This window comes from Loxodonta africana, chromosome 8, assembly GCF_030014295.1.
Source record: "Loxodonta africana isolate mLoxAfr1 chromosome 8, mLoxAfr1.hap2, whole genome shotgun sequence".
Taxonomy (NCBI): domain Eukaryota; kingdom Metazoa; phylum Chordata; class Mammalia; order Proboscidea; family Elephantidae; genus Loxodonta; species Loxodonta africana.
Window position 1 is genome coordinate 25,738,802 of NC_087349.1, and position 23,227 is coordinate 25,762,028.

The following is a 23,227-nucleotide window of genomic DNA, read 5'->3' on the forward strand; positions in this document are numbered from 1 at the left end:
TCGATCAAGGATTCTCTATTGTGTTCCCTGTCAGGGCAGTGATTGCTGGTAGCTGGGCACCATCTAGTTCTTCTGGTCTCAGGCTGATGGAGTCTCTGGTTTATGTGGCCCTTTCTGTCTCTTGGGCTCAACTTTACCATATGTCTTTGGTGTTCTTTATTCTCCTTTTCTCCAGGTAAATTGAGACCAGTTGGTGGTCATCTTAGATGGTCACTTGCTAGCGTTTGAGACCCTAGATGCCTCTCACCAAAGTGGATGCAGAATGTTTTCTTAATAAATTTTGTTATGCCAGTTGACCTAGATGTCCCCTGAAACCATGGTCCCGAAACTCCCATCCCTGCTACTCTGGCCTCAAAGCATTTGGTCATATTCAGGAAACTTTTTTGCTTTTGGTTTAGTCCAGTTGTGCTGACCTTTCCTGTATTGTGCGTTGTCTTTCCCTAAGTTGAAGCTCCTTTGAACAAATCTGGTATGGTATAGAGGGAGTTGGAGGAAGTGGTCGTTTTCTTAGTTTTGAGTAGTGTGGTAGTGGCTCTTATACGTGGGGTAGCATGGCTCTGAGGGAAGAACTGCCTTTTTGAGACTCTCATAGTGATGGGAGGGAGCTACGAGTCCTATTCTTTTATGAACCTTTGTTCTTTTTAAGAGTTTTTATTTTGAAATAATTTCTTATCTATAGAAATTTGCAAATACAGTGCAAAGAGAGTCTGTATATCCTTCATCTAGATTTGCCAAATGTTAACATTTTACCGTGGTTCTCTCACTATATATATCTGTGTGTGTGTGCATGAATATTTTTTTCTGAATTGCTTGAGACCAAGTTGTAGACACAATGCCCTTTTAGAGTACTTCAGGGTGTATATCCTAAAATCAAGGTCATTCTCTTATTCTTTATCTGTCATTATCAAAATCAGAATATGTAATTTTTAATTTAACAAACATTTGTGAACTTGAGGGCAGTGAAAGCATAGGTGGAGTGAAAGTACAGGCTCATAAAACTATTTTAGGAGCCAAATGGAATTACAGTCTTATTTAATGGGTAAGAAATCAATACAGAGAATTCGTCTATTTTAATATAAAATCTGAGGCACAACAGAATTACACGAGATACACCAAAAAAAGTACTTTAGAAACGCAAAGGAAAAGCGGTCAGTCGTTTCAACCTAGGGAATCAGGGCAGTGCTTCTTGCCAAGACAAGAGAGGTGGAAGTGAGCTACTGAAGGACGGGGAGAGGAAATTCATATCCCAGAGCACATCCCCCATCTCATGTTCTGCCCTTGACGAAGAAGGTCCTGAGGCGGGGTGTGCTGCTGCAGTGACAGCACTGAGATAGCAGCGGTGCGTAAGATGAGATAGGCCCTGTTTCTTCAAACGCTGACGCAGTATATATATGTTTTTAATGAACACATTTTAATCTTAACATTATCGGTCTAATAAATAGATGTCCTTTCCTAAGTACTTGTCCTTAGGTTGTTTTTCAGTAATATCTTCTTGATTATTAAAGGCAAGAAGTAACGGAGCTGATTAGCTGTAATTACTTTAAAGGAATGGAAGGAATGTTTATAAAAACTTAATTAAGCCAGTGTCAATCTAGAGTTTAAGTGATAGTCATTGTTTTTTATATTGTCTAAATGGGTTAGCATTTATATACTAAATGTGTGAGTGTAAGCTATTCTTGCATTTACTGTAATTCGGAATAAATCAAGAAAAAGCTATGATGCGTAACATTCAGACTTGCCCAGTTAAAGGTAAGAAGGAATGAAATATGCATATTTAGACTGATAATATTATTGTAATACACTTTTGAAAATCTAGTTACTGAAAATTGCTTATGATTTGTTGGGTTTTCTTCAGTATGAAAATATTTTATATAAAAATCAGGTTTATAATGTCTTGTGGAAAATTACAGAATTGTTTCAAGAATCTTTATTTTTTAAGCAGATATTTTAAGGATTTGTTTTAAATTTATATCAGTGTTTAAATGTGGATTTTTAGGTTTCTTTTTTAGTTCACACATATAGCCAGATGATGTTTTACAAAGTTAATATTTGGTCCTTTGGCAAGGGAATTTCCACGGTGGAATTTCAGAAGCTGTTAGATAACACATTTTGAAAGCTTAACTTCTTGTTTTCTGGTTAAAAAGTAAAGTAAGGAGATTTTCAGATCTTTTTCCTGGCATCTGGTTTCCAAATTGCTTTTCTTTTCAGAAATGAATGTATTTTGACAGGATCATACTAAAAGCACTGTATATGAATTTTCCTTAGAAAACAAATTTTTTCATTTGATTTTTGAATTCTTCAGCCTCGTCTTTAGTGCCTGTGGATGGTATACACAAAATCCATTTTTCTGAAGTTTTCAAAGCTAGGAGTTGGGGAACAGGGAGCCTATTCTATGAAGGAGCTGTTGTCCCGAGATTGTGCACTTGCACAAGAAGACTGGTGTTTTGAATGGGCCAAAGATACACCCACTTTCTTCAAGCTTCTGTTTTAAGCCCAGTATCCTAGTACATATATTTTTCATGTTTCTAAGTATCTTCATAATTTTTAAATAATACTTTTAAGTGACTCTTCTTGTGGAAATTTTCCTGCTGCTTTGTATCCAGTTTATATATAGATAAGGCCGTGTGTGAAATTCAGAGACATTTGGTGTGTAAGAGTTAAAACCATAGCATTGACTGCGGTTATCTGGGAAATTCTATGAGCTTATGAACTACCAGCAGCCATTGAATTGATTCCGACTCATAGTGACCCCATGTGTACAGAGTAGATCTGTACTTCATAGGGTTTTCAAGTCTGTGACCTTTCAGTGACAACTTGCCAGGACTTTCTCCCAAGGCAACTCTGGTTGGGTTTGAATTGCTAACTTTATGGCTAGTAGTCAAGCACTTAACCATTTGCACCACCCAGGGACTCCTAAACGGGTACTAAACCAAAACCAACCCTTTTGCCATCGTGTTGATTCCAACTCATAGCGAGCCTATAGGACGGAGCAGAACTCCCCCATAGGGTTTCCAAAGAGTGGTTGACAGATATGAACAGCTGACCTTTTGGTTAGCAGCCGGGCTCTTAACCACTGCACCACCAGAGCTCCAAAAGGATACTGGTTAGGTACTATTCGGGGGAAAATTGAGACATAAGTCACTCAAATCATTTTCATATCCTCATTACTGCTTACAAGTTGTGTGGTCGCTTACAATCTTTTTTCCCTTAATTTCACCATCGTTAAGAAAAAAAAAAATTTACTAGAACGATGATGTGTTTAAATTGTCTATTACTATAATTGTTAGTTGCCATCAAGTCAGCTTCAATTCATGGCTGCTCCATGTACAAACGAATGAAACATAACTCGGTCCTGTGCCATCTTCACGATCATTGGTTTGCTCAAGTCCATTGTTGCAGCCACTGTATATTTTGCCTGTCTTCCAACCTAGGGGACTCACCTTCCTGCACCATACCAGACAATATTCTATTGTGATCTTTAGGGTTTTCATTGGCTAATTTTCAGAAGTAAATCTCCAGGTCTTTTTTTCTAGTCTCTTTCAGCCTGGAAGTTCCACTGAATCTTGTCCACCACAAGTGACACTGCTGGTATTTGAAATACCAGTGGCATAGCTTCCAGCATCATAGCAACACACAAGCTACTACAGTATGACAAGCTTACGAATGGGCGATGGTCCATTATAATTAGTAACTGTCAATCTTGCTTTCAAGTTTGGTTAAGTGCCTGTAGTAAAATACTGCACAGCTTTATAGAAGTTAATCATTGTTAATACTGCTATTTCATGGCTTAAATGCTCATTTTATTGGGAAACAATGTAATGTAGATATTAGAATACAGGACCTGAAGTCACAAATTGCCCAGATTGGAATCCCAGCTCTTCCACTTAGCTATGTGACATTGGGCTAATTCCTTATTCTTTATAGTCAGCATTGTAGCTGGGTGGTTCTGGTTTGGTGTCTTTCATGAGGTTGAAGTCAAGATGTAAGCAGCAGCTGTGGTCATCTGAAGGCTTGATGACTAGGACTGGAAGATTTACTTCCAAGATGGCTATTTAGTGTTGGTTGTTGGCAGAAGACCTCATCTTCTCACTGTGTAGACCTCTGCCCAGGTCCGTGTGAGTCCTTGTGACATGACTACTGGATTTCTCTAAAGTGAGTGATGCAAGGCAGAAGCTGCATGTCTTTTATAGCCACTCCTGGGAAGTCACACTGAGCTCCCCAGACCTCTGATTTAAATCAGATTTCACCTGGCACAACTAACTTTGGGATCTTAAATGATATATAGTATATAGAAGAACTTGAAATAATCACAATAAATTATCAATTTTTTTAATCATGTTTTGATTTCTTTGTTTGAGATAAGATTACTTGAACTCATCATTTGTTTTTAAACTAGCACTTCTCAAACAAAATGTATGTAGGAATCACTTGGGAGTCTAGTTAAAATGCAAATTCTTTTTCAGGTGGTCTGAGATGGGGTCCTAGATTCTGCCTTTCTAACAAGCTCTTAGGAGATGCCGGTGCTGTTTTTCCATGGACCACATTTTGAGTAGCAAGGCTCTAAACCTCTTTCCATTATACCATACATATTTAGGAATATTTCCTTAGATAGATTCCTCAAAAAAGGAATTCAGGGTCAAGCAATATTAATGTTTTAAGGCTTTTTATATAATAGCACTTTGTTTTCCAAAAGAATTGTGTTAATTTTGCTCCAGTACAGATCTAGGTTGTGAAAGCAAAATCCATGTTTTCACAATACTAAGGACCTAGTACCACCATCTCATTCGGTTCTCTGAGTAACTCGTGAAGCTGGGATGATCATTCTTGTGTTCCCAGTGAAATGGAAGAGAGGTGTGGTAGAGAGACTGAGGGACATACCGCTTGGTTAGTCTGATTTCTCTCCCACACTACACAGTTATATACGCTTCCGTCAAAGTCCTTTTTGGAGGGCTAACGATAGTCACCTTGAATTGACCACTTACTTACTGAAGCCAGGCATAATGCTAAACATTTTACCAACATTTTCATATAAAACTCAAAATTGTGAGGTAAATGGTGCTGTCCCATTTTACAGAGGAGGAAACTAAATTGCCCATGATCACTCAGCAGGTGGCAGAAGCAGTCAGTTACTTCAGTGTGTGTGTCCATTTCATCATGTCTTATACAGACAGAATTCTAAGTTAGTTAATAAAGTTAAAAGAATGTCTTAGGTGGGACCATTCCCCTGTGTTCAACCGCCAGCTTCCCTTGCTGCTGCCAATCTTGGGAACATCTGAAACATACAGATTTTCAATAACACACACTCTTCTGTCCACCACTTGCCCCCCATTCTTTAACCAATCCATTTCTGTAGTTAAGAGAGCTTGGTTTCTCCAGATGGTTCCAGTTCCTCGACCCCATAGTGGGGCAGGGTGCCGTCCTTTTGGATTGCACAGGCTGTCTTGCTATCAGATGCTGCTGTGTCAGTAATTGCTGGTGCGCTCTTCAGCAATTACTGTTGTTTCCTAGTCTGGTCCATAAATATTATAGTTTGTAGCTATAAACACCTCTAAATTTCTAGCATTTGTTATTATCTTTAATGTTTGGTGCTGATATAAAATTTTTGCTCTTTGTATTTTTTTTTTTTTTTAAATTATGGCTGATAGAGGAAGATCTCTCAAATGTACTCTTTCTCTAAAATTATTTCTACTTAAAATAGGTCTTGATGTTTCAGTCTTCATATTTTTAAAACTTTTCTTTCTGAATGCTACTTTGGGATTTGCCTTCAGAGAATTGCTGCGATAATGATGACTTGACCATGAGAGGCACCATTTACTGGGCATGATCTTGGACACTGCTAAGCAGATTACCTATGTTACTTAGTTTGACCTTAATTTTAGGAGGTGTGCAGTATTATCATTTTATAAATAGAGAGACTGGACTTTAAGTTCAGTGATGTGCCTGAAGTCACACAGCTGGACAGTGGATTTAAGTGCAGATCTGACTCTGTCTCTGCCTATGCTCTTAACCTCTATGATGTGTTTATGTAATAAATCAGCAACATATTAGTGCACTGGTTTCTGTCCTGATGTATCAGTATTCAATTTCTGGAATTGAAAAGGATAGGAAACATAATTTTGTGCCTTTTGCCAGATTTATACTTGAGACTGGCAAAAATACCTACCTTTTTTCCTGAAATCTTATATTTGGGATGTTGTGTTGACTCTGGGCTTATAAAATTATGTCTGCTAATTAGGTATATCTGTTTAAAAATGAACTTAATGTATACTGTGTAGTTTTCCTCTAGAACCTTGGTTGAGTGTTATTTTGAACCTAATGGCTATGAATTTTGTATTTTGCAGACTATGTCTTCGGCAGTGGTACAGTTATATGCGGCAGATCGGAATTGTATGTGGTCAAAGAAGTGCAGTGGTGTTGCTTGCCTTGTTAAAGACAATCCACAGAGATCTTATTTTTTAAGAATATTTGACATCAAGGTGAGTTTAGATCACTTTCACTTTAAAGTGTAGGTGATTAGGTTTTGTGCCTCAGTTATAATGAAATATAAATTTCTTTTAAGAAATTTATGTTCCAGTATGTAGTATTTAAATCATACTACTGTTAGAAGGGTAAAACTTGGTGTTAGGTATTGAAGTATGGACATTGTGAGTAAACGGGAATATGCCCTGAGCTGGATCAGGAATCAAACCTTGTTTGATCTTTTCACTCTTTTCACTGCCGTCTGTCATTACAGCTAGTTTTGTTTTTAATTGTGCCTTTGGATCTTGAGCTTTCCCCACAGTTTCTCCTTTTCTAATAATGTTCCTTTATTCCATCCTGTCCATTACAGACTAGTGTACATACTGCTTTCAGGGAATAGCATAAGCATGTTTTAGTTCGGTATGTACTAGTGTTTACTCAGGTTTAAAGCATTATATAATATCTGTACTAATGTATTTGCTACCTATTTTTCTATATGTTGTTTCTCAACAAGGTCCATTCAAATTTTTACAGCTCTGTATCCCTCACTCTCAATTATAAATCCATCTTGTCCTAGTTTGTATGCCTTTTGTCAAGGATTCATTTCCTACAGTTACCACAGAAGTAATTATCATTTGCAAAGTTGAAGTCTCGTGTTTCTTTTAAAACTTTTCGCATATGTGAACCTCCATGATTAATAGTTACATACGTCAATATGATTCATGCATACACACCCACACCCACACCCATGGCTTTAAACTCTTGGGCTCTATTTATTATCTGAACATAATCAAGCTGTTTTTTTCCCACATCTCTGGGCCTTAGCGTCTTTATTTGTAAAATGGGATGACTTTCTGGGTCTGTTGAAAAGTATTTCACTAGGATTAAATGAGATTTAAGTTATTATACTTCGTAAATTAGTGCTTCTTAATATCCACTGTCCCCTACCCTCAAGACAGCTGAGAGATGTGACATGTTCCTGTTACCAATGGTGGCTCACTATGGCAATGATTATGGCACGTGCATAGATTGAAAGACATCCCTAAGTGCTTCAATGTATGTCTCATCACCAGTGAGAAGCACTGTTTAGAAATGGGATTCACATACAGCTCCATTGAGAAGAAGAGATTCCATTACAGCGGTCATAATGTGTATACTTAGTGCATTTTAAATATTTTTAAATTATGATCTAAGTAGAACGTTGCGTTTCAGAATAGGGCTATGATTATGCATCCCTAACCACTCATTTCCAAGTGTAGGTAACAATTATGGAACACTCATTATTAGCCACGTTGGGTATTGAGGTTAAATATATTTCTTTTACTATGGCCATAGATATGACAATTATCCATGACTCTCTTAGCCATAGTTTAACCATGGTGGGCTTTAGTCGTCAGTGTCTTTCTGTGGTATGAGTGATATTCCTAATACCAGTATTTAGTTAAGAGGCCATTCTGCAAAAGTTAGGAATTCGAAGATTGCTAATGAGCAGTACAGAGCCAGTACATCTGACCCTCCCAGCATCTACAGAATTGAGGAAAAGAACATGAGATATTCCTGTTATATTTGATAAACCAAACACCCAAACCCATTGCCCTCGATTGGACTCCAACTCATAGTGACCCATAGGACAGAGTAGAACTGCCCAGTAGGGCTTCCAAGGCATAGCACAGTCTGTTACTGACGGGACTTCTTATTGGTGATTGGCATGTATACAAAAGTATCTTCCTCCTTCCATGTAACATTGGTGGTCTAATAATTGTTCTGGTTATGAATTTAACTAAATATATTTGAGAATGCTTGATTAATGAAATTATATCTTAAGCATACCAAATTAAACTCATTTGATATGTAGGTTTTATGAAAGAAACCTTATCTGGTATTTTCTGTTTTGTTAGTAAGAAATTGCTGATTAGCTAAATTATGTGATATTTATTTATTATAATATATATGGCATATATGTATATAAAGCTATTGTTAATATTAAAAATTCCCTTAACATAAGTCACCTGCTTTCCTTCATTCCTAGATACTATCTTTTTTGGTAACTCTTATTTTAATTTCTACTTTTTTTTCAGGATGGGAAACTATTGTGGGAACAAGAGCTATATAATAACTTTGTATATAATAGTCCTAGAGGATATTTTCATACCTTTGCTGGAGATGTAAGTCGTACTTTCCTTTATTTCTCTATTTAATGTAATTGCTTTTATAGTTGTCTGGAAAGCGCTTATGAACTTTTTGTGTAAATACTGTATAAAATATAAAGAATTATTTTTAGAAGATGTCTTAATAAATATTCTAGCTAAATAGGAAGAAATTCCTAAGATTTTGGGGCCAACAAAAAGAAGCCATGGGGGAAGGCTCAAAAAAGTACTGTAAATAAAATTTGCTATGGTAGAAAAGAGATTTTTCTGTTTTTTTTAATCATCTTTGTCTTAACTGTGTGATTTGGGTGAATAGTTTAACCTTTTGTGGACTTAGTTTTGATACCTATGAAAAATGAGTCTTAAATGTCCAATAATTGATAGTAACTTTTAAATATTGAATGTTATACAGCCATTCAAATTATTTCATGGAAGAATAGTTCATGACCGTGAAGGGTATTAAAATACAGTAAATGAGGGGGTGCATTTTAAAAATTAATTGTATATGCTTGGAGAAAATGTTGGAACAATTTTTATACCAAGTGCTCACAGGAATTGCCAGAGTAACTGGATTATAGGTGGTTTTAATTTTCTTTGTTTTGCATATTTGTATTTCCTAAATTTTATATAGTGAAAAAAAAAAAGCTTGGATTAGATGATATATCCATCTCTTCAGAAAGCATTCTCTTCTTTATCCAAAGATCAGACAGGCCCATAAAACAAGCAGTAGTACCCGTAGTTTAGTAATGTATATGAGACTAAATGGGCACACCAGCCCAAGGGCAAGGACGAGAAGGCAGGAGGGGACAGGAAAGCTGGACGAATGGAAATGGGGAGCTCAAGGTTGAGAAGGGGAGAGTGTTGACACATCACTGGGTTGGCAACCAATGTCGCAAAACAATACAAGTATTAATTGTTTAATGAGAAACTAATTTGCTCTATAAACCTACATCTAAAGCACAATAAAAAAAATTTTTTTTTTCTTCTCTAACTTCGTATTTTTTTGATAGGATATAGCTATAAGTCAAAATCGACTCAATGGCAGTGGGTTTTTTTTTTTTTTATGTAACGGTTTGCATTAAATGCCGTGATAATGTCAGTGTGTTTCTACATTTTAATAATTTATGTTAATTAAAGTTATAATTTAAATACTGCCTCTAATTGAGCTGTAAAATAAAAACATAAGCTTATAGAATTGACCTGTATTTGACTGACTTTTCCAGTGTTTGCCTTTTCTAGCCCAGATTGTTTTCAGAACCCTACTAAAAAATCAAATTTAATTTACTATTTTATTTTTTGCAGAAGGTGAAATATTTAGTTTCATATTTGATTATCTACTGCGATAGGTAACTTTTCTAACAGTATTCTTTTACTTTACCTTTTTTGGGCTTTGGCCTTAAATGTTAAATTGCTCAGGTCATAAAATAATTTTTTGCGTGCTAGTAATGTCAACCTTTCTTTTTTCAGAAATGTACTTCTGTTGGTCGTCATCTTTTTCTTTATACAAAGCTAAATTTGTGCGTTTTGTTGTTTATTCTTTTGATGAAAAAATTTCAGACTTGCCAAGTTGCTCTTAATTTTGCCAATGAAGAAGAAGCAAAAAAATTCCGAAAAGCAGTTACAGACCTACTGGGCCGGCGACAAAGGAAGTCTGGTAACTTTTTCTTTAATTTCCTTAAAATCTGACATTTTTTTCTTAAATTTCTGACTACAGTTTGGAGGCCAGATATGCCCTATTGTCTGTTTTTGTAAGTGAAAGTGAATTGAAACACGGCTATGTTCATTCATTCACATATTGTCTGTGACCGTGTTCACGTCACAGTGTAGTTGAGTATTCTCCGCAGACTGCATGGACTGCAAAGCCTGAAATACATATTATTTGGCACTTAACAGAAAAAGTTTGCTGATCCCCACCCTAAAAGAAGCTTTTTTTTTGAGAAATACTTTTTCCAGATTTAGTGTAGGACCCATTGTAATAACTTTTTTGTTGGTAAAGTTTTATATCTTCTGGCTCTTAATTTACATTTTTGTGACATTGTTCATAACTAAAAAAAAAAAAATTAAATATTTTATACTTTGTAAACAAAGATTTTAGGCAAGACTAGAAGTAAATAAGCAGAGTTGCAAACAAGAGCCACAAACGTTGCCTCATCTCTGTTTTCTCTCTAATGCTGTAAGTTATAAAACCATAAGGAACTTAGTTTAGTGCATGAGATGATTCCAGTACTATAAAACAGTTACAGAATGATACAGAATAAAATAGAGCTTTAGATTTACTCATTTAGAACTATTGTTAACAGCAATGTACAAGACCTTTCTATTGTCAAGTGGGAGAATAGTGATTAGGAGAGGTGAGCATTCTCCAAAATGATCTTCTCATGCAAATCAGTATTAGAAAAAAATATGGGAGTTGAGATCAGCCAAATAGATCCCCTTAAAACTTTCCATGCCCTCATACTCCTTGGAAAGTCTTTTCATACTGCCAGGAGTACAAGTTATCTCAGTTTGAAGATCACTGTATTCAAGGGTATAAACCAAGAAGAAGGAAGACACTGGATTAGGAAAAACAGGAGCGTAAAAGCATGTATTCCATTGTATACATCTTTACTGTCATCTCAGTGGAGTTTTAAGAGGGCGGTGAGATAAAAATAAAAAATACAGTGAACTGAGTTGTTTCTTCGCTTTTGCCATCTTATTATATTCCACTTGTAATGGGTGACCAGGAGAATTATTATTATTAGGGGTCTGTTATTTTTTATTTCTTTTGAAATAACATTTACCACTAGATTCCATGCTAGGAAAGGATTTTATGCTGTTAGTGAAACCTCACCTTTAGGAATGACTATAGTTCCAGTGTCTGTTTTAGTGATGTGCTGTGGTGGAAGGCTAGGGACTCTCTGGTTCCTTTCAGTCAAAATATGTGACACTTCCAATATAAAAAAGAGTAAGAAATGAATCTTAAAATACTGAAAAATTGACTTGGAAATTAATGGGGCACTAAAAGATGTTTTCCAGCTTCCCACCTGGTACAGGAATTGTTTTATATAGTTCCTAAACTTTTGATCAGTGTTTCAGGAGCAGAAAGCTCACAGCATTAAGGAGATAGCTAATTGATTGTTGGGTAGTCCTTGATGCTGAGGCTAACCCCAATGTCGCATCTCTTTAACTTAGGCCCATAGGATCCAACTTAGGAGCAACAAAGATTTAGCCTGTTTCCCTTTGCTCACAATAGCTATTTAATATGGGAAGCCAGCAATCACGTCCTACCTTATGCCTTTGCTTATTAATCCTAATCAGTACCAGTTTCCTGAGCCATTCCTCGCGTGATATTGTTTATATAGACTTCTCATCTTGAGTACTATGCTCTGAATCCAGTATGGATTTTTATGACCTCTTAGAATAGGGTGTCCAGATTTGAATACAGTGTTGGAAAATGCTTACAACTGGGATGCTTTAACATCCCTTGACTTGATTTAAACACTGTTCTGCTGATGTTCTACTCTGTCCTATAGGCTCGCTATGAGTCGGAATTGACTGGACGGCACTGGGGTTTTTTTGGGGGGTTCTGCTAATGTTTTAGCAAATGCTTTAGAATGTTCAGCCTTCTTCAACCAAACCCTCCCCCTTTTTATGCATGAATTGCTTTCAAGCCAGGATGCCATCATATACCTAAGTGATTGCTTTTTAGAACTTATACTCTGACTTTTCTATTTATCTCAGTATATTTTCATATTTGTTCATCCACTAATTAAAAAGTGTGCCTCCTTGGAAATTGGGGATTGGCATTCATTGACATGGATGGGACTTGCTTACTTCAAATGTTTCAGAAAGTTACTTTATCAGACCAACAGAGGAGAAATACATTTCTAGTTCCCATTGTTAGGATTTAAAATTCATCTCCTAGTTTAATTCTGTTGATTTTAGTTTGTGGTTATTTATAAAATAATAATTTAATTATACCAGTTATTTGTATTTCTCTTGTAATTTCAAAAAAATATGTGTTAAAAAAATCTGTGAAAATGATGCTCATTTAAAATTCTTCAGTTACACTTGAGACTTTCTTAAAGCCAAAGTAGGGTCTTATTGTGAGAAAACCTGGTAAGAATATAAATGCAAAGAATTGGTAGAAATTCTCCCGGTTTTTCTCCTCCCTAATTGACTGTAGCTTCTCAGTATTTTCTTGCTCTGTCCCAGTGCTCAGATTTCTTTGGAAAGTCTCATTCCCTTTCTGCTTTCCTTCAGTCCCATAGCTTTGAATACTGTCTATATGCCAGTGACTCCCAGTACTGACTTCTCCCCTGATCTCGGACTCTGTCTGCTCAAATTGGATGTCAAAATAGCCTTCAAACTTAACAAGCCTGAGCAGAACACCTGGCTCTTGTCGCACACCCCCAAATGTAGCCCCACTGAGACTGGTTTTTCAGTGTCTTAGTCTTCCCTGTCTCAGTAAAAGGCATTGTACCACCTAGTCACTCAGGCTCAAATCCATGCCCCCTCATAAATCCTGTCCGTAAGTCCCATTGACTCTACTTTAACCATTATCTCCTGAGTTTGACTACATCTCATCACTTTTGCTGTTACCACCCTAATCCAGCCACCATTATCTGCTGTTTGGATTACTGCATAGCTTTCTGGCTAGCCTCACCCTTCTACTCTGGCCCCCGTACTTTCTCTTTTCCACACATTAGCCAGACTGAACTTTGTAAAAACATAGATTAGATCATGTTACTTGCTGTATTCAAAACCCTACAAGAGCTTTCTATCATATATAGAATAAAATCTGTAGTCCCTAACCATGGTCCCATCATGTAAGTGGAACCCTACATGATCCAGCCCCTGACTCTCCTGATTTGTCTCCTTCCACTCTTCCTGTTGCTCATTCCAGTCCAGCCTTCATGATGTTCTGTCATACTGTTTCCTCCATGGGGCCTTTATATATATTGTTCCCTCCTCACTCCTTCAGATGTCCACTCAGGTATCAGTTCCTCACAGAAGCCCTCCTTATCTACCTGTAAAAATAAGACAGTTTAAGTGAATTAGCTTTTTAAGTTGATGTCGTATTATATATGTCTTAATAACATTCTTTTAATTTATTTTCTAACAGAGAAAAAACGAGACCCCCCAAATGGTAAGCACTTTGACAATTATTGGTCAAAAAATTTTAAATTACTGTTTAGTAATCCTCGTAAAGACATGCACCGTACACTAATACCCAATATTTACTATATTCAGATATAGTTTGGTTATAGTTTATTGTGTTCTTATTTTAAAATATTGAATGACAGGTGAGACTCAGTAAATATACTATTCTTTGGCTTTTTTCTAGAATGGGGGAATAATACTTAGGGTGAAGATCACTAGTGATATCTTAATTTTGTATTCACAGTTAACTAAGTTTAGAACCTGTACAAGATATCTTAATTTTGTATTCACAGTTAATTAAGTTTAGAACCTGTACAATCTGGTCTTAAAAATGTTCCTTAAAGGCAGTAAATTTTGTCTAGCATATTTATTAACTTCCTACTTTAAGATGTATCTTTTTTCAGTGTTTCAAAATATTATTTCATACTGGTAATATGAAACTAGCCCCCATTCAATATTAATACTTACAATGATGGTTTTTTTTTTTTTAGAACTAATAGTAGCTGCAGAGAACTGTCTATATATATAAATTTATAATTGTATGTAATATATAATTATATATCCACATTTATATAATATATAAATTTGTATTTATATAAATTTTATATAATTAAAGTGTTATGGGTATATGTATTTTTAATATTGAATATCAAAGAGTAAAAATGGGATATCAAGATGTAAAAGACAAGATGCCAGACCTCAAGGGCATAGAGCCTCATCCTGGATTTCATAAACCCTTCCTGAAATTGTGTGCTAAATTTTATAAGTATGTATGTTCTTTTCTCTGGAGAGAGAGGATCCATGGCTTTCATCACATTTCAATGGGGTCCCTGATCCAGTGAAGGTAAAGAACCATTGTTTCAGAAGCCTTCATTGTAATGGGGAATATAGCAGCCTTTTTGAAAAAAGCATCTGAAGTCCCGTCATCAGAACTTAGGATGATCGTTGGGGGGAATATATGTAATACAAAGTTCTTAAGATAGGACAACTATTAGTGATAGTTGGAGTTTGTTTCTTTTAAACAAGAACATATTCCTTTCTGATTTTGGCCGTAAATTTGTTTTCTTGATCTCAAAACATGAACCAAATATTGGTGTATTAAGTTTTGGATTATATTTCTTGTTGTTAGTTGCCATCAGGTCTGTTCTGACTCCTGGCGACCACATGTGTGCACAGTAGATCTGTACTTCATAGGGTTTTCAGTGGCTGATGTTTTTGAAGTAGCTCTCCAGGCCTTTCTTTCAAGGTGCCTCTGGGTGGAATCCGGCCTCCAGTCTTCAGTTAGCAGCTGAATGCATTGACCATTCGCACCACCCAGGGGCTTCATTTGGATTATATACCTTATTAATTTCTTTTAAATGGCTAACAGTAGTTCAGTAGTGCTTATCATGTGGCAAGTGTTACATACTTTGACTTGCTCTTTTAAATGCAAATGTTAATTCTTACTTATGAATACATGATAAAATAGGGCTGTATGGGGATTAAATGAGGTAATCAAAGTGCGTAGCATAGTGCTAGTACATAGTAGGTAATAAATGCTAGTTAGGAAAAAGGTTGTACAGTAATAATAATAGCAGCTACTATTTAGTGATCATTTACTACTTGCAGGCACTGTTTAGAAACCTTATGAAGCAACTCCTATTACCCCCACCCCAATATTATAGATGAGGAAACTGGGAAGCACAGAAAGGTAACTTGTTCAATGTCAGATAACTAGTTAAGTGGTAGAACAGGATTCAGTCTCATGTGATCTGATGCCAGAGTCTGGCCCCTTAACCACTATGCTGTGACGTCAAGATGATTATGAGGGAGAAAGTGAGAGCTGCCTGAAGTTAAGAACACAGCCATAAATGGCAGAGGCAAAGGAAGCAGAGGTACAGCTGAGTCACAAGGCACTCACCTGTTAACTTTTAGTGCATTGTAGAATGTTTTTTCTTGATGTACCCAATAGTTTAGCCTCTTTTTGAATTTATTAAATTATTTTGCATTATCTGTGAGTATTCACAGAGCTCTGGCTGCTAACCAAAAGGTCAGCAGTTCCAGTGTACTGGGTGCTCCTTGGAAACCCTATGGAGCGGTTCTACTCTGTCCTATAGGGTCACTATGAGTAATTTAATCCTTCAGTACATTTGTAAAATGCATTTCTGAAAAGGTACCTAATTTCTACGAATAGGTAGACTTTGGGAAATCTTTCACTGACAGTGGTGTCTCATAATCACATTACCTCTGCTGAGAGAGGCACTCTTAGTAGTTACAATCCTTTGGCGCAGTAGTCCCAAACTCTTTTCATTAAATACAATACGGAGTTAAAGAAAATAAACTCACTGTCATTGAGTCGATTTCGACTCATAGCGACCCTATGGAATAGGGTAGAACTGCCCCATAGAGTTTCCAAGGAGTGCTTGGTGGGTTCCAACTGCTGACGTTTTGATTAGCAGCTATAGCACTTAACCACTGCGCCACCAGTGTTTCCAAAAAAAAAGAGTATCATTAAAAAACAAAATTGTATAGCATGTATTACCAATATTTGTATACTTATTAATTTATAATATATGCATGTGAAATGTTATTAATATATTGCATACACAGTAAGAATGAAATAAATAATTATAAAGAGAAGTTCTAGTATTTTTTCCTGCTTTGTAGTAGATGGTCTTGCTCTCCCCACTGCTTGAAGACCACTGCTTCGGAGGAGGCAGATTACTTCCTGCACCATCACTAGGTGGCAGTGGTACCTTAACCACATCATGCAGCATCCATGGAGGTGCTCTGTTTCAGATCCTCATTTAGGTTATCAGTTTACCAAATTAGAGCTTTTAGAAAGATACTTTCAAATCTTCTGTAAGTTTTATTTTTTTTTAAGAAACATCTCTGTGCCTTATATAAGCTCGTTAGACACTTCCTGCCCAGGGTTCACTTTTTTAGTTTGTTGTGTTTGAAGCAAATATTTAATTAGACTTTAGAACACCATTCCAATAAATGTATTTCCTGACCCCTTTAAACTCTAAAGGTAAATGACTGTTGTCAACAGAATAACCAGGTACCTTGAAAGAGTAAAAAATCTTTTTCTAAATTCTCAAAGGTATTACTCAGTATTTGTTAAATGATGAGCTACTGAACTACAAACTGAGAACTGATAAAGAAATAATACATGATGACATTTGTCAAGTTAGCATTATCAGTCACCTTGTGGTTTGACTTTTGTGTAAAGGGTAGAATAGTTAATAGAAAGCGTAGTAGAGTAGGAACTAAGATAGCAGAGTTCATCTTTGCGTCTCACTAATTGTGAGATTTTAGGCAGATGACCTGACTCTTCTAGTCCTTAATTTTCATCATTTGTAAAATGAAAAGTTTCAAAAAGGAACTTCCTAATTTTCTAGTGTTAATTTCCTGTACATCTCTATAGTGTGGATTTTCCTATACAGATTCAGTTAAATAATGTTTTAACCAATATTTAGGAAATTCATTTGTAATAACCTAGTGAGTTAACGCCAGGGCTTTATAAACTGCTGGCAGATGTATAACAATATAATCATGCCTGATCTGGGGGTATAGAAAGGAGAGGAAACACAGTGTGTTATGAGTTGAACCTTGATATTCCTTCCACATACCACTTGTATTTTGTTCCTGTCCTCTTCACCCTTGAACAGTCTTCAGAGACAGCTGAGTTAACTTTCTCTAGTGAGTTATGAGTTAGGCTTAAAAGATCTTTAACTTCCTTATTGTCCAGAAAAGAATTCACTGGCTTGGATAATTTAAACTGTTAAACTTCACCCAACTCTTTTACCTTTTAGATCATCTGTAGTATAACGTAGTATAATGGATTGCTTTTATATAAGCTAAAGCAGCATACAAATATTTTTGTTTTCTCCTAAAAACTATTATGCTGGCTTTTTTTTTTTTTTATGGTAAATTTGGTTGCTCCCTTACAGTTGTTGTTTGAACACCTATTTCAGTAAGGGTGTATGTATATAGAGAGGGTCTAACTCTGATACTCTCAAGTTTGTCTTAAGTCAGTTCTTAAATTCTACTAAGTATAAAGGAAAAGAGTAAACAGTAATTTGCAGATTGGCATGGGTAAGTTATAAGAAAAGAATGGGAAGAAAAGGGAGAATGAGAAGTTAAAACAGATCAGTAGTTAAGTCCATGAAGATACGAGCGTGACCCCAATTCAACCCTCTGACACCCAAATTCCGGGTTCTCAACAAGACCCTTATTTTTATGAAACTACAGGAATCTCTGAAGCCTGATATCTACACAAGTTGAAAAGTTCACGTCTTTATCTACTATTTAGTTAGCCTTTCAGCTCATACTGTACTGTGTAACTAACCTTTATTGCTCGATCCAGTTATTTTCAGGTTATTCTTGACACTGAATTGTATTATTCACAAGCTTCCCCTCCCCTCCCCTCCCTTTTTTCCCCCAAGAAGAAAGTCTTTATTTCTTACTAAAATGAGCAACTCCCCATGGAATTAATTTTTTATTAAATTATAAATAAAACTTTTAGACATGTATTTATATAAAAGTAAACTTTGAGGAAAAGTAGCCAAATTTTTGTGATACTAGAAATGCCCATCCTTCTAAATTGATGACTTGTCCACCAAGGTGACGATGGCTTTCATAATTTTATTTTAGCTATATTTCATCTTTAATAGTAGAGCTGAGAGAGAGAAAATGGGTTACATATGATTTACCCAAGTGTAAGCATTTTTCTTTAAGTAGGATAAATTTGAAGTTTTCAGTATAACAAAAGGATTACAGTCAAATTGGCATTTAATGATTCCCTAATATGCATTAATTAGCCTATAATTTCTTGATATTTCTATTTGCCACTCTATTATTGTGTTATGGGCTCCCAAGACCACCCTCAGGGTTGGTAACTCGTTAGGAGGACTCATAGGACTCAGCGTATAGCTATACTCATAGCTACAATTTATTACAGCAAAAGGATATGAAACAAAATCCGCAAAGGAAAAAAGGCATATGGGGTGAAGTCCGGAGGACACTCCCTGAAAACTTCCAGCAGTCACACAGGACTCCAGCAGTGAATCGGGACAGCTCCTATGAAATGTCTACCATGGAAGCTCATTAGAGATTCTGTATTTCTAATAGTCAAGGTGTATGCATACTAGTGGGGAAAGTATTAGTGGACTTAATTGTGGCAGTTTTGGAAAAAATGGTAGTAATAATTTGATAAGGACTTTTTCCCTCGTGGACTAATAAAATATAAACAGTTAAGACTAGATTTCTTTGTTAAATTTAAAACAAAGTAGGTTCTTCTCTCATTTTGTTAACTTTGTTGTTGTATAATGTAGACCACTTTACAGTGTTGGGTATGAGATTTATAGTCAGAAATTAAGGGATCAGATCAGTTAATCTTAAATTCTAGTTAAAAGTTTATACTCATCATGAAGCTTAAATTACAAAAATAAGAAATTTGTTTTGAAATAATGTATGGTAATATGTTTAAGAATATTGTAAGTATCTGAAATTTAAGCTCTGCTTATTATGTATAAAAATCTAACATGCAGATTTAAATAAAAATTTAAATAGTTTACAATAATGTAGTAGTCCTATTTCAAAAATGTTCCTTAAATTATGGTTTTTATTGTATGTAATTGTCTTGGAGCCCTGATGGCACAGTGGTTAAGGATTATGGCTCCATCCCAAAAAAGGTTGGCAGTTGGAATCCACCAGGGACTCCTTGGAAACCCTATGGGGCTGTTCTGCTCTGTCCTGTAGGGTAGTGATGAGTCAGAATCGACTCGACAGCAACGGGTTTGGCTTTTTTTTTTTTTAATGATTATCTTAACTGATATCCATTTCATAATTATTTTGGCTTTATTTTCAGGTCCTAATCTACCCATGGCAACAGTTGACATAAAAAATCCAGAAATCACAACAAATAGATTTTATGGCTCACAAGTCAACAACATCTCCCATACCAAAGAAAAGAAGAAAGGAAAAGCTAAAAAGAAAAGATTAACCAAGGCAGATATTGGAACACCGAGCAATTTCCAGTAAGGCAGTCCCGTTGTCCTTGTCCTCGCCTTTGGTTTATTTGGGGAGGAGTCTTCCATTCATAACTTGCATACTTTTTGAGCTGGAGGTTTTGGTAGGATTTTTTTTAAAGCAGTTGCTCAATAGACATTCTGTGTATCTTCGTTTATTTAATTTTCCACTCATCAGAAAAGAAAAAGTTATTTCTTCAACTAATTTTTATACATAAAAATCACATCTTGTTTTTTTCTATGAATAGTTTTTGGAGATTGCCTAGATGCAACAAACCTTTGGTGTTTCTATATTTTTCAAGCATTTTCTTATACTTATTTTAATCATTATAAAACTTCTCTCATGTATGTAATGCATGTATTCTTATGTTAGAATGACAGATAAGGAAATGGGTGCTTACAGAGATTGTGCAAAAATATTAAGACTCAATTAATAGCAGAGCCAGGTCTAGGATCTTGGATTCCTGACTCCTTGTCCATAGTTTTTTCTCTGAACATGAATTATATCTATGGGAACTTACAAATTCAGGCTAAAAATTCAAAGGATGGATTGGATTTCATATCTATTATGTTTCTAATGCCGTTTATGCATTTGGTTGTGTTCTGCTTTGTTTTTCCCTACTCCTTCAGGCACATTGGACATGTTGGTTGGGATCCCAATACTGGCTTTGATGTAAGTATCTTTTCAAGCCATAAATATTACATGTCTAAATATGTGGGAATATTATAGCCTATCTTTAGATTTTTGTTATTATTCATTTTTGTCAGTTCTAGTGTTTATTTAAATATGCTTGTGTTTATGTCTTGAAGGTGTTGGATTTTGTGTTATGTATGTATGCTACTGAGGTTTGAAACCCTAGTATTCTTCTATCGTTCATGGCTAAGTTTCTAAAGGCAAAGTTTTTATAATCTTTGGCTTTATATTATTGTTTAAATAAAATTTGTTTTGAAAGCCAAGAGAAGAAGAGTATTTTTGCTAAATGATAATAACTTTAGAGAAATACATACCAAATGACTGGAAGGTGCTGTCATAGTATTCTGATTATCCAGTTGTTGAGTTACCTAGATCTTTTTATTCTCTTGTTCTTTTTGACAATTTTGTAATTCATTAACTTACAGCACTGTGAGCAAGGTAGGTGAAACTTGTCAAAAATATTTTTTCTTTTTTTTTTAAACATTTTACTTTTTGGTTACCTAAGTTGTATGTATTTGGCATTTGACAGATAATTCAGGCTTGGATAAATTATTTTGAAGAGAAATAGTATTTGTGATTGGTGTCATAAATCCTTTTCGTAACTTCTGTTATAATTTTAAATCTGCAGACATCTGTTGAGTGTCCCTTTGTGTTGGGAATATACAAAGTACTTGGGATTACAGGCAGTCTTTATTCTCAAATTGATTAATCGTGTGTGTGTGTGTGTGTGTGTGTGTGTGTGTGTGTGTGTGTGTGTGAACTATGTTTGTGTTATGTTTGTACCCAAACCTTGCTTAGGACAAGGTAGAACAGGTGAGCACTGGAAATGCTTGACTCTTGAATAAGTTAGTGAAAGTCTAAATGAGATGCCTTTTTTTGAAGGCAAAGAATATAAGAGAAATGGGATAAAATATCAAGTCTACTCTGCTTATTTGTTCTTTATGTAAGAAAATTTAATTAGCATATAAGGAATGTGACTATATTAAAAGTTTATAAACTTAAAATAATTTCATAAAGGGCTTAACTTCATAAATGAGAATTACATTTTATCATCCTCATGTTTTAAAAATTGTCATAGATATTATAGTTAGCAGTTATTTTATCTGTTATAGCTGAATAATTTGGATCCAGAATTAAAGAATCTTTTTGATATGTGTGGAATCTCAGAGGCACAACTTAAAGACAGAGAAACATCAAAAGTTATATATGACTTCATTGAAAAAACAGGAGGTGTTGAAGCTGTTAAAAATGAACTACGAAGGCAAGGTAACTTTTAGTTCTGTTTATGCATTCTGATCCATTTTTTCTTTTAAATCTGTTGTGGTTATCATCAGCTACACATATTCATACAAAACCTTCCCTGGGCAGTGTTGAATTTATGGATGGCTAGTTTGGCCCCACGTGCCAGGTCTTGTATTATTTTTGTGTAACTAAAAAGCTTGACAAGGTTTTGTTTATTATTAAAAAGTTTTATATTAACTTGATGAAAATCTGTATAAAATCTTCTGTTTTAAAATAAAAAATGATAGTTGCCTAAATATTTTATCTAGAAAACACCTTAAAGTTGTTTTCTTTACAATTCAGAAGTAGTCATTTAAATATAATCACCCTAATCAATATTGTAAGGATGCACTGAGGGCGGAAGACGTCGAAGTTTTTAATCAATATTGTAAATATTTTCAGAATATAAATAATGTAAATTTTTCTGTTAATTTTGAAATACGAAAGTTTTTTCTGGGGGAAAGTATAAAATTTGCTTTTCAGTTCCTGAGAACACGACAACTTTGCAACCTTTTAAGGTCTGATATTTAAAGCCTTTTAGTTATGTCTTCATTATGACAACAAAATGCAGATACAGTAACTCTAAATTTTCTAATGAGACTGTCATCTCTCTGCCACCTTATCCATTTGGGGTTGCTTTTCTTTCTTCCTAGTTTTTGCTTACAATAAAGAGTATAGCAGGGCAGAAACCCCAGCTGATCAAAGTGCTCATCTACAGAATTCAGCTGCCATTTTAAATTCAGCGTTTGGCTTACCTCTTTTTCACTTCTTAGGTTTATTTAGTTGATTGATTGATTCATTCATATATTTAATAAACATTATTATACCAGCACCAGCACTGGTCTCTACTCAGTATATTTAGATGAAAAGAGATGGTTTTGGTTCTTCCTTCAAAAACCTTACAACGTCATGTGCAAACAGATATGTAAAGAAATATAAGGTCAGAATTGCTATAATGGAAACATACTGCTAGTTCCCACAGAAATTAGCATTATGATTATTTATCTTATATGAAAAATTTGCATTTCTAAATTCTGTGGATTTAAGAAAAAAAAATCTTGGCCACAACGCCATTGTTGTTTTTAAACACTCCCAGAGTCACCAGCAGTTACCGTGAGTGTGCAGTCTGTAGAAGGAAGGTCTTGAAGACTCTAGTCTGTTCCTTGACACTTTCCTCTACTGCCACCACCCACCTTGCATTGCCCAACAAAGCTCGGGGTCTCGATCTCTCTGAGTAGTCCGGATTTATGAATTTATAAATTTCTCTTGGCATTATTGGACCAGTCGGACTGCTTTTCTCTCACCTGAATGTAATTGAGAGTTGATTTATTAACTCGATTAGGTTTGTTATTTAAACTGTGATATTACTGTTTTTTTATTCTGGCTCTTTTTAAAACATCAAATTAGGCCAGACCTTTCTTCATTTGAATTACCTCAAACAAAAAAAAAGACACAGGCATTAAAAAGACATGTTTTGAGAACAAAATCAAATC

The 23,227-nt window shown here is 35.3% G+C and overlaps 1 protein-coding gene across 1 annotated transcript in view; it reads left to right on the forward strand.

Moving 5' to 3' along the window:
- The window catches only part of WASL (WASP like actin nucleation promoting factor), a 72,282-nt gene that overhangs the window by 32,833 nt on the left and 16,222 nt on the right, over positions 1-23,227 (forward strand). Inside the window, exons 2-8 of the mRNA XM_003407243.4 lie at positions 6,342-6,476; positions 8,538-8,624; positions 10,164-10,260; positions 13,711-13,734; positions 19,600-19,768; positions 20,390-20,432; positions 21,566-21,719. Of these exons, the coding sequence (XP_003407291.1) occupies positions 6,342-6,476; positions 8,538-8,624; positions 10,164-10,260; positions 13,711-13,734; positions 19,600-19,768; positions 20,390-20,432; positions 21,566-21,719 (709 nt within the window). The remainder of the gene's footprint in view (positions 1-6,341; positions 6,477-8,537; positions 8,625-10,163; positions 10,261-13,710; positions 13,735-19,599; positions 19,769-20,389; positions 20,433-21,565; positions 21,720-23,227) is intronic.